Source organism: Somniosus microcephalus, chromosome 28 (assembly GCF_052327205.1).
Source record: "Somniosus microcephalus isolate GS21.2 chromosome 28, FLI_Smic_1.0, whole genome shotgun sequence".
NCBI classification, from domain to species: Eukaryota; Metazoa; Chordata; class Chondrichthyes; order Squaliformes; family Somniosidae; genus Somniosus; species Somniosus microcephalus.
Window position 1 is genome coordinate 4,322,848 of NC_141014.1, and position 18,520 is coordinate 4,341,367.

At 53.5% G+C, this 18,520-nt stretch overlaps 1 protein-coding gene across 1 annotated transcript in view; it reads left to right on the forward strand.

Annotated features, from left to right (window-relative positions):
* Nucleotides 1-17,162, forward strand: part of LOC147098727 (uncharacterized) — a 70,713-nt gene extending 53,551 nt beyond the window's left edge. Inside the window, exon 6 of the mRNA XM_085969170.1 lies at nt 16,929-17,162. Coding sequence (XP_085825296.1) covers nt 16,929-17,162 — 234 coding nt within the window. The remainder of the gene's footprint in view (nt 1-16,928) is intronic.
* Nucleotides 17,163-18,520: the final 1,358 nt, after the last annotated feature.

Genomic DNA, 18,520 nt, shown 5'->3' on the forward strand with positions numbered 1-18,520 from the left:
CCACAGGGAGTGAGGAGACACCGACTGACCCACAGACAGGGAGTGAGGAGACACTGACTGACCCACAGGGAGTGAGGAGACACTGACTGAACCACAGGGAGTGAGGAGACACTGACTGACCCACAGGGAGTGAGGAGACACTGACTGACCCACAGGGAGTGAGGAGACACTGACTGACCCACAGGGAGTGAGGAGACACCGACTGACCCACGGGGAGTGAGGAGACACTGACTGACCCACAGGGAGTGAGGAGACACTGACTGACCCACAGGGAGTGAGGAGACACTGACTGACCCACAGGGAGTGAGGAGACACCGACTGACCCACAGGGAGTGAGGAGACACTGACTGACCCACAGGGAGTGAGGAGACACCGACTGACCCACAGGGAGTGAGGAGACACTGACTGACCCATGGGGAGTGAGGAGACACTGACTGACCCACAGGGAGTGAGGAGACACTGACTGACCCACAGGGAGTGAGGAGACACCGACTGACCCACAGGGAGTGAGGAGACACTGACTGACCCACAGGGAGTGAGGAGACACTGACTGACCCACAGACAGGGAGTGAGGAGACACCGACTGACCCACAGGGAGTGAGGAGACACCGACTGACCCACAGGGAGTGAGGAGACACTGACTGACCCACAGGGAGTGAGGAGACACTGACTGACCCACAGGGAGTGAGGAGACACCGACTGACCCACAGGGAGTGAGGAGACACCGACTGACCCACAGGGAGTGAGGAGACACCGACTGACCCACAGGTAGTGCGGAGCCACTGACTGACCCACAGGGAGTGAGGAGACACTGACTGACCCACAGGGAGTGAGGAGATACTGACTGACCCACAGAGAGTGAGGAGACACTGACTGACCCACAGGGAGTGAGGAGACACTGACTGACCCACAGGGAGTGAGGAGACACTGACTGACCCAGAGGGAGTGAGGAGACACTGACTGACCCACAGGGAGTGAGGAGACACCGACTGACCCACAGGGAGTGAGGAGACACTGACTGACCCACAGGGAGTGAGGAGACACTGACTGACCCACAGGGAGTGAGGAGACACTGACTGACCCACAGGGAGTGCGGAGACACCGACTGACCCACAGGGAGTGAGGAGACACTGACTGACCCACAGGGAGTGCGGAGACACCGACTGACCCACAGGGAGTGAGGAGACACTGACTGACCCACGGGGAGTGAGGAGACACCGACTGACCCACAGGGAGTGAGGAGACACCGACTGACCCACAGGGAGTGAGGAGACACCGACTGACCCATGGGGAGTGAGGAGACACTGACTGACCCACAGAGAGTGAGGAGACACTGACTGACCCACAGGGAGTGAGGAGACACTGACTGACCCACAGGGAGTGAGGAGACACTGACTGACCCACAGGGAGTGAGGAGACACTGACTGACCCACAGGGAGTGAGGAGACACTGACTGACCCACAGAGAGTGAGGAGACACTGACTGACCCACAGGGAGTGAGGAGACACCGACTGACCCACAGGGAGTGAGGAGACACCGACTGACCCACAGGGAGTGAGGAGACACTGACTGACCCACGGGGAGTGAGGAGACACTGACTGACCCACAGGGAGTGAGGAGACACTGACTGACCCACAGGGAGTGAGGAGACACTGACTGACCCACAGGGAGCGAGGAGACACTGACTGACCCACAGACAGGGAGTGAGGAGACACTGACTGACCCACGGGGAGTGAGGAGACACTGACTGACCCACAGGGAGTGAGGAGACACTGACTGACCCACAGGGAGTGAGGAGACACCGACTGACCCACGGGGAGTGAGGAGAGACTGACTGACCCACAGGGAGTGAGGAGACACTGACTGACCCACGGGGAGTGAGGAGACACTGACTGACCCACAGGGAGTGAGGACACACTGACTGACCCACAGGGAGTGAGGAGACACTGACTGACCCACAGGGAGTGAGGAGACACCGACTGACCCACAGACAGGGAGTGAGGAGACACTGACTGACCCACAGGGAGTGAGGAGACACCGACTGACCCACAGGGAGTGAGGAGACACCGACTGACCCACAGGGAGTGAGGAGACACTGACTGACCCACAGGGAGTGAGGAGACACTGACTGACCCACGGGGAGTGAGGAGACACTGACTGACCCACAGGGAGTGAGGAGACACTGACTGACCCACGGGGAGTGAGGAGACACTGACTGACCCACGGGGAGTGAGGAGACACTGACTGACCCACGGGGAGTGAGGAGACACTGACTGACCCACAGGGAGTGAGGAGACACTGACTGACCCACAGGGAGTGAGGAGACATTGACTGACCCACGGGGAGTGAGGAGACACCGACTGACCCATGGGGAGTGAGGAGACACCGACTGACCCACGGGGAGTGAGGAGACACCGACTGACCCACAGGGAGTGAGGAGACACCGACTGACCCACAGGGAGTGAGGAGACACCGACTGACCCACAGGGAGTGAGGAGACACTGACTGACCCACAGGGAGTGAGGAGACACCGACTGACCCACAGGGAGTGAGGAGACACTGACTGACCCACAGGGAGTGAGGAGACACCGACTGACCCACAGGGAGTGAGGAGACACCGACTGACCCACAGGGAGTGAGGAGACACCGACTGACCCACAGGGAGTGAGGAGACACCGACTGACCCACAGGGAGTGAGGAGACACCGACTGACCCACAGGGAGTGAGGAGACACCGACTGACCCACAGGGAGTGAGGAGACACCGACTGACCCACGGGGAGTGAGGAGACACCGACTGACCCACAGGGAGTGAGGAGACACCGACTGACCCACGGGGAGTGAGGAGACACCGACTGACCCACAGGGAGTGAGGAGACACTGACTGACCCACAGGGAGTGAGGAGACACTGACTGACCCACAGGGAGTGAGGAGACACTGACTGACCCACAGGGAGTGAGGAGACACTGACCGACCCACAGGGAGTGAGGAGACACTGACTGACCCACAGGGAGTGAGGAGACACTGACTGACCCACAGGGAGTGAGGAGACACTGACTGACCCACAGGGAGTGAGGAGACACTGACTGACCCACAGGGAGTGAGGAGACACTGACTGACCCACGGGGAGTGAGGAGACACTGACTGACCCACAGGGAGTGAGGAGACACTGACTGACCCACAGACAGGGAGTGAGGAGACACCGACTGACCCACAGGGAGTGAGGAGATACTCACTGACCCACAGGGAGTGAGGAGACACTGACTGACCCACGGGGAGTGAGGAGACACCGACTGACCCACAGGGAGTGCGAAGACACTGACTGACCCACAGGGAGTGAGGAGATACTGACTGACCCACAAGGAGTGAGGAGACACTGACTGACCCACAGGGAGTGAGGAGACACTGACTGACCCACGGGGAGCGAGGAGACACTGACTGACCCACAGACAGGGAGTGAGGAGACACCGACTGACCCACAGGGAGTGAGGAGACACTGACTGACCCACAGGGAGTGAGGAGACACTGACTGACCCACAGACAGGGAGTGAGGAGACACCGACTGACCCACAGGGAGTGCGAAGACACTGACTGACCCACAGGGAGTGAGGAGACACTGACTGACCCGCAGGGAGTGAGGAGACACTGACTGACCCACAGGGAGTGAGGAGACACTGACTGACCCACAGGGAGTGAGGAGACACTGACTGACCCACAGGGAGTGAGGAGACACTGACTGACCCACAGGGAGTGAGGAGACACTGACTGACCCACAGGGAGTGAGGAGACACTGACTGACCCACAGGGAGTGAGGAGACACTGACTGACCCACAGGGAGTGAGGAGACACTGACTGACCCACAGGGAGTGAGGAGACACTGACTGACCCACAGGGAGTGAGGAGACACTGACTGACCCACAGGGAGTGAGGAGACACTGACTGACCCACAGGGAGTGAGCAGACACCGACTGACCCACGGGGAGTGAGGAGACACTGACTGACCCACAGGGAGTGAGCAGACACCGACTGACCCGCAGGGAGTGAGGAGACACTGACTGACCCACAGGGAGTGAGGAGACACCGACTGACCCACAGGGAGTGAGGAGACACTGACTGACCCACAGGGAGTGAGGAGACACTGACTGACCCACAGGGAGTGAGGAGACACTGACCGACAGGGAGTGAGGAGACACTGACTGACCCGCAGGGAGTGAGGAGACACTGACCCACAGGGAGTGAGGAGACACCGACTGACCCACGGGGAGTGAGGAGACACCGACTGACCCGCAGGGAGTGAGGAGACACTGACTGACCCACAGGGAGTGAGGAGACACTGACTGACCCACTGGGAGTGAGGAGACACCGACTGACCCATGGGGAGTGAGGAGACACCGACTGACCCACGGGGAGTGAGGAGACACTGACTGACCCACAGGGAGTGAGGAGACACCGACTGACCCACAGGGAGTGAGGAGACACCGACTGACCCACAGGGAGTGAGGAGACACCGACTGACCCACAGGGAGTGAGGAGACACCGACTGACCCACAGGGAGTGAGGAGACACCGACTGACCCACAGGGAGTGAGGAGACACTGACTGACCCACAGGGAGTGAGGAGACACCGACTGACCCACAGGGAGTGAGGAGACACTGACTGACCCACAGGGAGTGAGGAGACACCGACTGACCCACAGGGAGTGAGGAGACACCGACTGACCCACAGGGAGTGAGGAGACACCGACTGACCCACAGGGAGTGAGGAGACACCGACTGACCCACAGGGAGTGAGGAGACACCGACTGACCCACAGGGAGTGAGGAGACACCGACTGACCCACAGGGAGTGAGGAGACACCGACTGACCCACGGGGAGTGAGGAGACACCGACTGACCCACAGGGAGTGAGGAGACACCGACTGACCCACGGGGAGTGAGGAGACACCGACTGACCCACAGGGAGTGAGGAGACACTGACTGACCCACAGGGAGTGAGGAGACACTGACTGACCCACAGGGAGTGAGGAGACACTGACTGACCCACAGGGAGTGAGGAGACACTGACCGACCCACAGGGAGTGAGGAGACACTGACTGACCCACAGGGAGTGAGGAGACACTGACTGACCCACAGGGAGTGAGGAGACACTGACTGACCCACAGGGAGTGAGGAGACACTGACTGACCCACAGGGAGTGAGGAGACACTGACTGACCCACGGGGAGTGAGGAGACACTGACTGACCCACAGGGAGTGAGGAGACACTGACTGACCCACGGGGAGTGAGGAGACACCGACTGACCCACAGGGAGTGAGGAGACACTGACTGACCCACAGGGAGTGAGGAGACACTGACTGACCCACAGACAGGGAGTGAGGAGACACTGACTGACCCACAGGGAGTGAGGAGACACTGACTGACCCACAGGGAGTGAGGAGACACCGACTGACCCACAGGGAGTGAGGAGACACCGACTGACCCACAGGGAGTGAGGAGACACCGACTGACCCACAGGGAGTGAGGAGACACTGACTGACCCACAGGGAGTGAGGAGACACTGACTGACCCACAGGGAGTGAGGAGACACTGACTGACCCACAGGGAGTGAGGAGACACTGACTGACCCACAGGGAGTGAGGAGACACTGACTGACCCACAGGGAGTGAGGAGACACTGACTGACCCGCAGGGAGTGAGGAGACACTGACTGACCCGCAGGGAGTGAGGAGACACCGACTGACCCACAGGGAGTGAGGAGACACTGACTGACCCACAGGGAGTGAGGAGACACTGACTGACCCACAGGGAGTGAGGAGACACCGACTGACACACAGGGAGTGAGGAGACACTGACTGACCCACAGGGAGTGAGGAGACACTGACTGACCCACAGAGAGTGAGGAGACACCGACTGACCCACAGGGAGTGAGGAGACACTGACTGACCCACAGGGAGTGAGGAGACACTGACTGACCCACAGGGAGTGAGGAGACACCGACTGACCCACAGGGAGTGAGGAGACACCGACTGACCCACAGGGAGTGAGGAGACACCGACTGACCCACAGGGAGTGAGGAGACACCGACTGACCCACAGGGAGTGAGGAGACACTGACTGACCCACAGGGAGTGAGGAGACACTGACTGACCCACAGGGAGTGAGGAGACACTGACTGACCCACAGGGAGTGAGGAGATACTGACTGACCCACAGGGAGTGAGGAGACACTGACTGACCCACAGAGAGTGAGGAGACACTGACTGACCCACAGGGAGTGAGGAGACACTGACTGACCCACAGGGAGTGAGGAGACACCGACTGACCCACAGGGAGTGAGGAGACACTGACTGACCCACAGGGAGTGAGGAGATACTGACTGACCCGCAGGGAGTGAGGAGACACTGACTGACCCACAGGGAGTGAGGAGACACTGACTGACCCACAGGGAGTGAGGAGACACTGACTGACCCACAGGGAGTGAGGAGACACTGACTGACCCACAGGGAGTGAGGAGAAACTGACTGACCCACAGGGAGTGAGGAGACACTGACTGACCCACAGGGAGTGAGGAGACACTGACTGACCCACAGAGAGTGAGGAGACACTGACTGACCCACAGGGAGTGAGGAGACACTGACTGACCCACAGGGAGTGAGCAGACACCGACTGACCCACGGGGAGTGAGGAGACACTGACTGACCCACGGGGAGTGAGGAGACACCGACTGACCCACGGGGAGTGAGTAGACACTGACTGACCCACGGGGAGTGAGGAGACACTGACTGACCCACAGGGAGTGAGGAGACACTGACTGACCCACAGAGAGTGAGGAGACACTGACTGACCCACAGGGAGTGAGGAGACACTGACTGACCCACGGGGAGTGAGGAGACACTGACTGACCCACAGGGAGTGAGGAGACACCGACTGACCCACGGGGAGTGAGGAGAGACTGACTGACCCACAGGGAGTGAGGAGACACTGACTGACCCACGGGGAGTGAGGAGACACTGACTGACCCACAGGGAGTGAGGAGACACTGACTGACCCACAGGGAGTGAGGAGACACTGACTGACCCACAGGGAGTGAGGAGACACCGACTGACCCACAGACAGGGAGTGAGGAGACACTGACTGACCCACAGGGAGTGAGGAGACACCGACTGACCCACAGGGAGTGAGGAGACACCGACTGACCCACAGGGAGTGAGGAGACACTGACTGACCCACAGGGAGTGAGGAGACACTGACTGACCCACGGGGAGTTTGGAGACACTGACTGACCCACAGGGAGTGAGGAGACACTGACTGACCCACGGGGAGTGAGGAGACACTGACTGACCCACAGGGAGTGAGGAGACACTGACTGACCCACGGGGAGTGAGGAGACACTGACTGACCCACAGGGAGTGAGGAGACACTGACTGACCCACAGGGAGTGAGGAGACATTGACTGACCCACGGGGAGTGAGGAGACACCGACTGACCCATGGGGAGTGAGGAGACACCGACTGACCCACGGGGAGTGAGGAGACACCGACTGACCCACAGGGAGTGAGGAGACACCGACTGACCCACAGGGAGTGAGGAGACACCGACTGACCCACAGGGAGTGAGGAGACACCGACTGACCCACAGGGAGTGAGGAGACACCGACTGACCCACAGGGAGTGAGGAGACACCGACTGACCCACAGGGAGTGAGGAGACACCGACTGACCCACGGGGAGTGAGGAGACACCGACTGACCCACAGGGAGTGAGGAGACACCGACTGACCCACGGGGAGTGAGGAGACACCGACTGACCCACAGGGAGTGAGGAGACACTGACTGACCCACAGGGAGTGAGGAGACACTGACTGACCCACAGGGAGTGAGGAGACACTGACTGACCCACAGGGAGTGAGGAGACACTGACCGACCCACAGGGAGTGAGGAGACACTGACTGACCCACAGGGAGTGAGGAGACACTGACTGACCCACAGGGAGTGAGGAGACACTGACTGACCCACAGGGAGTGAGGAGACACTGACTGACCCACAGGGAGTGAGGAGACACTGACTGACCCACGGGGAGTGAGGAGACACTGACTGACCCACAGGGAGTGAGGAGACACTGACTGACCCACAGACAGGGAGTGAGGAGACACCGACTGACCCACAGGGAGTGAGGAGATACTGACTGACCCACAGGGAGTGAGGAGACACTGACTGACCCACGGGGAGTGAGGAGACACCGACTGACCCACAGGGAGTGCGAAGACACTGACTGACCCACAGGGAGTGAGGAGATACTGACTGACCCACAGGGAGTGAGGAGACACTGACTGACCCACAGGGAGTGAGGAGACACTGACTGACCCACGGGGAGCGAGGAGACACTGACTGACCCACAGACAGGGAGTGAGGAGACACCGACTGACCCACAGGGAGTGAGGAGACACTGACTGACCCACGGGGAGTGAGGAGACACCGACTGACCCACAGGGAGTGCGAAGACACTGACTGACCCACAGGGAGTGAGGAGACACTGACTGACCCGCAGGGAGTGAGGAGACACTGACTGACCCACAGGGAGTGAGGAGACACTGACTGACCCACAGGGAGTGAGGAGACACTGACTGACCCACAGGGAGTGAGGAGACACTGACTGACCCACAGGGAGTGAGGAGACACTGACTGACCCACAGGGAGTGAGGAGACACTGACTGACCCACAGGGAGTGAGGAGACACTGACTGACCCACAGGGAGTGAGGAGACACTGACTGACCCACAGGGAGTGAGGAGACACTGACTGACCCACAGGGAGTGAGGAGACACTGACTGACCCACAGGGAGTGAGGAGACACTGACTGACCCACAGGGAGTGAGCAGACACCGACTGACCCACGGGGAGTGAGGAGACACTGACTGACCCACAGGGAGTGAGCAGACACCGACTGACCCGCAGGGAGTGAGGAGACACTGACTGACCCACAGGGAGTGAGGAGACACCGACTGACCCACAGGGAGTGAGGAGACACTGACTGACCCACAGGGAGTGAGGAGACACTGACTGACCCACAGGGAGTGAGGAGACACTGACCGACAGGGAGTGAGGAGACACTGACTGACCCGCAGGGAGTGAGGAGACACTGACCCACAGGGAGTGAGGAGACACCGACTGACCCACGGGGAGTGAGGAGACACCGACTGACCCGCAGGGAGTGAGGAGACACTGACTGACCCACAGGGAGTGAGGAGACACTGACTGACCCACTGGGAGTGAGGAGACACCGACTGACCCACAGGGAGTGAGGAGACACCGACTGACCCACAGGGAGTGAGGAGACACTGACTGACCCACAGGGAGTGAGGAGACACCGACTGACCCACAGGGAGTGAGGAGACACTGACTGACCCACAGGGAGTGAGGAGACACTGACTGACCCACAGGGAGTGAGGAGACACTGACTGACCCACAGGGAGTGAGGAGACACTGACTGACCCACAGGGAGTGAGGAGACACTGACTGACCCACAGGGAGTGAGGAGACACTGACTGACCCACAGGGAGTGAGGAGATACTGACTGACCCACAGGGAGTGAGGAGACACTGACTGACCCACAGACAGGGAGTGAGGAGACACCGACTGACCCACAGACAGGGAGTGAGGAGACACTGACTGACCCACGGGGAGTGAGGAGACACCGACTGACCCACAGGGAGTGAGGAGACACTGACTGACCCACAGGGAGTGAGGAGACACTGACTGACCCACAGGGAGTGAGGAGACACTGACTGACCCACAGGGAGTGAGGAGACACTGACTGACCCACAGGGAGTGAGGAGACACTGACTGACCCACAGGGAGTGAGGAGACACTGACTGACCCACAGGGAGTGAGGAGACACTGACTGACCCACAGACAGGGAGTGAGGAGACACTGACTGACCCACGGGGAGTGAGGAGACACCGACTGACCCACATGGAGTGCGAAGACACTGACTGACCCACAGGGAGTGAGGAGATACTGACTGACCCGCAGGGAGTGAGGAGACACTGACTGACCCACAGGGAGTGAGGAGACATTGACTGACCCACAGGGAGTGAGGAGACACTGACTGACCCACAGGGAGTGAGGAGACACTGACTGACCCACAGGGAGTGAGGAGACACTGACTGACCCACAGGGAGTGAGGAGACACTGACTGACCCACAGGGAGTGAGGAGATACTGACTGACCCACAGGGAGTGAGGAGACACTGACTGACCCACAGGGAGTGAGCAGACACTGACTGACCCACAGGGAGTGAGGAGACACTGACTGACCCACAGACAGGGAGTGAGGAGACACCGACTGACCCACAGGGAGTGAAGAGACACCGACTGACCCACAGGGAGTGAGGAGACACCGACTGACCCACAGGGAGTGAGGAGACACTGACTGACCCACGGGGAGTGAGGAGACACTGACTGACCCACAGGGAGTGAGGAGACACTGACTGACCCACAGGGAGTGAGGAGACACTGACTGACCCACAGGGAGTGAGGAGACACCGACTGACCCACAGGGAGTGAGGAGACACTGACTGACCCACAGGGAGTGAGGAGACACTGACTGACCCACAGGGAGTGAGGAGACACTGACTGACCCATAGGGAGTGAGGAGACACTGACTGACCCACAGACAGGGAGTGAGGAGACACCGACTGACCCACAGGGAGTGAGGAGACACTGACTGACCCACAGGGAGTGAGGAGACACCGACTGACCCACGGGGAGTGAGGAGACACTGACTGACCCACAGGGAGTGAGGAGACACTGACTGACCCACAGGGAGTGAGGAGACACCGACTGACCCACAGGGAGTGAGGAGACACCGAGTGACCCACAGGGAGTGAGGAGATACTGACTGACCCACAGGGAGTGAGGAGACACTGACTGACCCACAGGGAGTGAGGAGGCACTAACTGACCCACAGGGAGTGAGGAGACACTGACTGACCCACAGGGAGTGAGGAGACACCGACTGACCCACGGGGAGTGAGGAGACACTGACTGACCCACAGGGAGTGAGGAGACACTGACTGACCCACAGGGAGTGAGGAGACACCGACTGACCCACAGGGAGTGAGGAGACACTGACTGACCCACAGGGAGTGAGGAGATACTGACTGACCCACAGGGAGTGAGGAGACACCGACTGACCCACAGGGAGTGAGGAGACACCGACTGACCCACAGGGAGTGAGGAGACACCGACTGACCCACAGGGAGTGAGGAGACACCGACTGACCCACAGGGAGTGAGGAGACACCGACTGACCCACAGGGAGTGAGGAGACACCGACTGACCCACAGGGAGTGAGGAGACACCGACTGACCCACAGGGAGTGAGGAGACACTGACTGACCCATGTATCGATTTGTTTGTGGGTTCAATGATGACACATTCATGAAAGAGTTGTCCTTTTGCCTAAAGTCTGTTCAACTCTTTATACAGCATTACAGGAGACACCATGCTCGTGATCCATCTAAAGCGAAAGCAAAACTAAACCGCTTGTCTCTCACATGCCCTCTGCTGGTCAGGCATAAGTAATCAATCAGGCAAACATGCTGGTAAGGCATCATAATCAAACAGGCAAATACCATCACTATTTGCTGATATCATTACATCACCCTTTCTTAAAACAAAAGTATTTTACTTTTAACTAACAACATGTTTTCTTTGTATTACTCTTCATTTTAACTGTAACACTTAATGAACTTACATTATCATTATCATTATCAAAGTTTTTTAACCTTGCTTTGTGTGTTCACATGAAATATGTAAATACACTAGAACTTGAAGAAAGAATAAGATAACATTACTTCCTTCTATAACAATAGTCCTTAAATTTGCTCAATGAGTCTCTCAGGAGGCTTCATGTGTCTTGAGGATTTTCTGATTGATTGTCCTTGAATCTGAGTTGTTGCCTCAGATGATGGTTTCTCAGCTGTGTGAGCAGGTTGTTCAACAGTATCAGTCTTTTGACCTGCTGTGTGATCAGGTTGTTCAACAGTATCAGTCTTTTGACCTGCTGTGGCTGGTCCCATGAGAAGATCTCGACAATTTCTTCGCAGAACAGCACCCTCATCTGTCTGAATGGTGTATGATCTTGGTTGAACTTCACTCAGGACAGTTCCCTTCTGAGTCCATATGTTTGTTTTGTCTTTGAACCTTACTTGGTCACCAGTGTGGAGTTCAGGTAGGTTTTGTGTTCCTCTGTCATAGTAGTACTTTTGCTTTTCTTTCTGTTGTCCTTTGAACTTCCTCACTTTCTCCCCCTCTTTTGTTTTCAGGAGGTTCTCCGGGATGGGTAGGTTTGACCTTAGCCAACGTCCCATAAGGAGTTGGGCTGGTGACTTACCACACTCGAGCGGCGTTGTGCGGTATACAAGCATGCTTTGGTAGAAGTCAGTTCCACTGTCTTTTGCCTTGTACATCAGTCTTTTCACTGTCTGGACCGATTTTTCCACTAGTCCATTGGACTGTGGAAAGTGAGGACTTGACGTTGTGTGGACAAAGTCCCACTCTTTGGCAAAGTGTCGGAAACTTGCATTGTAAAACTGGGGTCCGTTGTCTGTGAAGACCTCGCTTGCCACGCCATGTCTGGAGAATATGGCTTTCATACATCTTATCACAGCATCTGCAGTGGTGGTGTACAGTCTACAAACCTCTGGATACAGGGAGTAATAGTCTGTGACTACAAGATAGTCCTTCCCTTGACATACGAATAGGTCAGCGCCTACCTTCTGGTAAGGTCTGTCTGGCGCTGGGTGTGGCTTTAGTGGTTCTACCGGATTGCTTGCTCGATATTTCAGGCATATTGTGCAGTTTGACACCTCATTTGTCACATCTTGGTTGATTCGTGGCCAGTACATCACCTCTCGTGCTCTTTTCTTACACTTTTCGATTCCCAGATGTCCTCCATGGATCCTTTTTAGCATCTCTTTTCTCAGACTCTTTGGGATAACTATTTTACTTCCTTTGTAGATGATGTCTTCGACCACTGATAGTTCCGCCCTGCAGTTTCAGTACTCTGCCATGTCAGGTGAGCAGTCTTGCTTCATGTTGGGCCATCCATCCAAGATGCTTTTCCTCAGTCGTCTCATTGTTTCATCTTTGTTTGTCTCAGTCTTTATGAGCTCCATTTTTGCATCTGCTATGGGCAGTGCACTTGTGATCATGTCCACGTAGGCGTTCACTTTTTCATCCATTTTGGTGTTTGCGGGCTCACTTGGGTCAACAGCTCTGGACAACGTGTCTGCTGTATACATCAGCTTACCCGGTGTGTACGCAACATTCAGTGTATAGCGTTGCAGCCTGATCATCATTCTTTGTATTCTAAGCGGACAGCTATTTAGTGGCTTTTGGAACAATGCAATCAAGGGCTTATGGTCAGTCTCTACACTGATTGCTTGTCCTGCCACAAACTGGTGAAATCTTTCACAGGCGTATGTGATGCTGAGCAGCTCCTTTTCTATTTGAGCATATCACGTCTCCGCGTCTGTCATTGAGCGCGATGCATATGCAATAGGTTGCCAGTAGTCATATTTTTGCAGAAGAACGGCACCGAGCCCACTCTGTGATGCATCTGATGCTATCTTGATGGGTCTCGCTGGGTCATAAAACTTCAGAACTGGTTCCTCTGTGAGCAGTTTCTTTAGATCGCTCCATGACTTCTCATGCTCATGATTCCATTCCCATTCTATGTTCTTTTCAGTTAGTCTTCTCAGTGGCGCCATCTTTTCTGAGAGGTTGCATATGAATTTACCCATGTAGTTGATCATTCCATTAAACCTCTGCACGTCCTTTTTGCATTGTGGCTTTGGCATATTCTCAATGGCGGACACCTTTCTAGGATCTGGTCTGATGCCCTCACTGCTAAGGATATCTCCCACGAATGTCAGTTCTGTCACCCCGAGCTGGCATTTCTCTCTATTCAGCTTCAGGTTTGTTTTCCTTGTTGCTTCCAGCACTTTTTTCAGTCTCTCGTCATGCTCAGTTCTCGTGGTTCCCCATACTATGATGTCATCCATTGATGTATCAACTCCCTCCAGATGCTCATAGATCATATGGATAGTTTTGTGATACACTTCAGGAGCTGAGACAATGCCAAATGGTAACCTTAGGAATCTGTATCTGCCAAATGGACTGTTGAACGTACACAGCCTCGTCCAGTTTCATCTGCCAAAATCCTGATGATGCATCTAACTTGCTGAAATACTTTGCATTTGCAAACTGTGACATGATTTCCTCACGTGAAGGAAGCTTGAAGTGCTCGCTCTTTATTGCTCTGTTTAGATCTCTTGGATCCAGGCAAATTCTGAGCTTTCCATTCTTTTTGTCCACAACGACGAGGGAACTCACCCACTCAGTTGGCTCATCTATCTTCTGAATCACGTTCAGGCTTTCCATCCTGTCCAACTCTGCCTTCAGTTGCTTTTGAAGAGCAAACGGGACGTTTCTGCATGGATGTATGACCATTGGCATACTTTTATCTACTCTGATCGTGTGTTCTCCTGGAATGCAGCCTAGACTCTTAAATAGGTCATTGTACTCTTTCATGAGTTCATCATAGACTGTCTCTCCTTCGCTTTCCACAACGAGGACTCTCTTTACCAGGTTCAGTCTCTCACAGGCTTTTAAACCTAGTATGGCTTGCATATCCTTTGGCACCACGATTAATGCTAGCGTGTGCTCTCTGTCCTTGTGTGTTACTTTGACAATGCATCTTCCTTTCACTGGTATATCAGTACCTGTGTATCCTGTCACTTTCACTTTTATTCCATGTATCTTTGGTCTGGGTCTAATTTTCTTAAAATCAGTCTCTGATATCACATTAACTTGTGCTCCAGTATCCAATTTAAATGGAATGTGTATGTCATTCACTTTTAGTGTCAACATCCAGTCTCTTTTTTCTTCTTTGTTTTCAGACACAACATCTACATTGAACTCCTCTATCTCGCTTTCATCTACTGCATGGACCTTGCTTTGTTGCGCTTGGTTCTTACAGCAACGGGCATAATGGTTGTTTTTGTTGCAACTATTGCATTTTTTACCATATGCTGGACACTTTTTTTGTGTATGCTGTGTACTGCATCGACCACATGACTTTCGATTGCCCCTTTCATTTTTGTTCGCTGGCCACGCCTCTTTTTTCACATTGGCGCTCTTTTTGTGAAACGGTTTGTGTCCGTTCTTACTCACTGCATCCACGTTGCAGCTACTGTCACTGAACAGCTCCTTTGCCTGCGACTTCACAGTCTCTGTAGCCCTACACAGTGCTATGGCTTTTCCCAGGTCAAGATCTTGCTCTCTTAGCAGTCTTTCCCTTAGACCATTATCTGGAATACCACACACCAGTCTGTCTTTTATCAGCGAGTCTGTCAGTCCCCCAAATTCACATGTTTTGCTTCGGTTTCTCAGTTCAGTCACATACTGATCAATGGTCTCTCCCATTTTCTGTACACATGTGAAAAATCTATGCCTCTCAAATGTCACGTTACGTTTAGGTATGCAGTAGGCCTCAAACTGTTCCATTATTTTATCTAGCTTCATTTTGTCTCCATCAGCAGCGAATGTGAAGTTATTATACACCTCCAGCGCTTCATCACCCACGACATGTAAGAACACTGACGCTTTCATTTTATCGCTTTTCTCGTCAGCTCCTATTGCCGCTAAATACAATTCCAAACGTTGTTTGAACCGTCTCCAATTTTCAGCCACATTACCTGTCAACTGAAGCTTCGCCGGTGGGTGTAAACCTTCCATTTTTTCACTTCGTTAGCTATTCTCCAATGGTAAGTAACGATGTTCTCTTTTGGCTTGCTAATATGTGGAGAGCTGATTTAACTTCAGATTTTTCCTCTTCATCTCTTTCAATCACTTCTGACACCATGTATCGATTTGTATGTGGGTTCAATGATGACACATTCATGAAAGAGATGTCTTTTTATCTAAAGTCTGTTCAACTCTTTATACAGCATTACAGGAGACACCATGCTAGTGATCCATCTAAAGCAAAAGCAAAACTAAACCGCTTGTCTCTCACATGCCCTCTGCTGGTCAGGCATAAGTAATCAATCAGGCAAACATGCTGGTAAGGCATCATAATCAAACAGGCAAGTACCATCACTATTTGCTGATATCATTACAACCCACAGGGAGTGAGGAGACACCGACTGACCCACAGGGAGTGAGGAGACACTGACTGACCCACAGGGAGTGAGGAGACACTGACTGACCCACAGGGAGTGAGGAGACACTGACTGACCCACAGACATGGAGTGAGGAGACACTGACTGACCCACAGGGAGTGAGGAGACACTGACTGACCCACAGGGAGTGAGGAGACACTGACTGACCCACAGGGAGTGAGGAGACACTGACTGACCCACAGGGAGTGAGGAGACACCGACTGACCCACAGGGAGTGAGGAGATACTGACTGACCCACAGGGAGTGAGGAGAGACGGGCCAGTATTTGGGGATCTGATAGTAACAGGGGGGGTGGTTGCAGGTGATACTGCCCAGTAGATATTTGACGCTGTTATACTGACTGACCTGCAGGTACAGAACATGATACATACTGACCGACCTGTATGAGGGGAGGTGACACTAACTAACTGGTAGTTGTAGTGTATGTAACCTGTACCACCTTAAGAGGATACCTTAAGGTGATGGACTACTTTTTGATGGCTCCTGTACATTGTAGTACCGGTGGTGACCACACCGGTATATAAACCTCGTGGAGCAAAGTGTATTCCAGTTCAGCCCTGACCCTCAATTACTAAAGACCTGTTTAATTATTTCTGTAGTCTGTGTCCAGTTATTCAGCATAACTACATTTGGAAACACAGACTCAACAGTAGGTAGACTGATTCGTTTAATGAGCTGTTTCCTCTCACCAGTCCCTTGTAGCCAGACGTGGACCCAAGTTCATGAAGAATTTATTTAATGTGTTTGGCCATAGTCCTCTTGTTCTGAACTTCCTCCAACGTCTAAACATGGAGCCACAAACTGGAAAAGACGTCTATGTGACGAGAACGGAGATCCAAAGCCTGCCGCGATATCCTTTTACTGGTTCCTTCCTCGCAGCAATCAAAATAAGGGAACTTCTTCATTTTTGCAACCTCCATCTGTAGTTCAGACCTGGTGGCTTCCTACTACCCTAAAGAGAACGTGTGCCTCATGCGCCTGTGGTTTACCCGCACTCTGCTGTGTTGCACAGCGCCATGATGCAGCACTGAGTGACAATCCCAGCAGTAAAACCACAACAAGAATTCTTATAGCAACGCACAACTTCAAACTAGACAGTGTGCATTGGTGCACAGAGTACAAGAAGCAGAACTGGGATTGTTAGTTAAAATGGAAGATCAAGACCTAACTGAAACATGTGTGGTGCTGGGACGGGATTGGCAATTAAATATTCCTGGGTATGAAACTTTCAGGAGTGGTAGGGAAGGCAGAAAAGGTACTGTAATAGAATTAATTAAAGATAATATCATAGCACTGGAGTATAAAGATTTAAATAGAGAAGCGGTTTAAACATTATCCCTCTGGATTAAACTGAGAAGTAGGAATAAGTTAGCCATGGGAGTCTATCATTGCCAAACAATGGGCAGGAAATTGAAGATGAAATCTGTAAACAAATGAGAGAAGTATGTACTGTAATAACAATAGAGTTATAATTGTAGGAGACTTAAATTATTTGAAAATATCCTGGGATAGAATAAATATTTGTGTTCTCAGTTACTACTCCAACAAGGAAGGAAACATTACTTGACCAAGTCCAGGCTACTGAAGCAGAGCAAGTAGGAGATCTGGAACTTTTGGGGAAACAGTGACCACAAGATAATTAGGGTCAGTGCAAGAACAGAAAAAAAAATTCAAGGACAAGGAAAAGAAAATGAAATTCAGATAAAAAAGGGACCTTGCCCAGATTAACTGGAAAGACAAATTGGTAAATAGGAGCATAGATCAGCAATGGGAAAGGTCACAAATCCAAGTGCATTCCAGTAAGGGAAAGGGTGGAGTGTGTTGAAGGTTGGGGTGTGGATGAATAGGGAAATAAATTTGAAACTAAAAAAAAATCATTCAGCACATGAAAGGTAGGTCAAATATAGAGAATATATAGAGCTACAAAAGAGAGTTTAGACATGCTAATGAGAGTATGAGAGAAAATTAACAATAAAACAGGAAGGACAATAGAAAGACTTTCGACAAGAACATCAGTAATAAGGTTAGTAAAGGACATTCTCGGCAGTGTCTGGCTGGTGTGGACTATTCCGTCGCAGTGACCTCAGTTAGTGGGACACCAAGCGAGGGAGGAGGCACCATTACACAGGCACCAGAGCCCTGGAAAGTTTTAATAGAATACTGCGGATGCTGGAAATCTGAAATAACAACAGAAAATGCTGGAAATACTCAGCAGGCCAGGCAGCATCCGTGGAGAGAGAAACAGGGTTAACGTTTCAGGTCTGGGACCCTTCATCAGAATTGG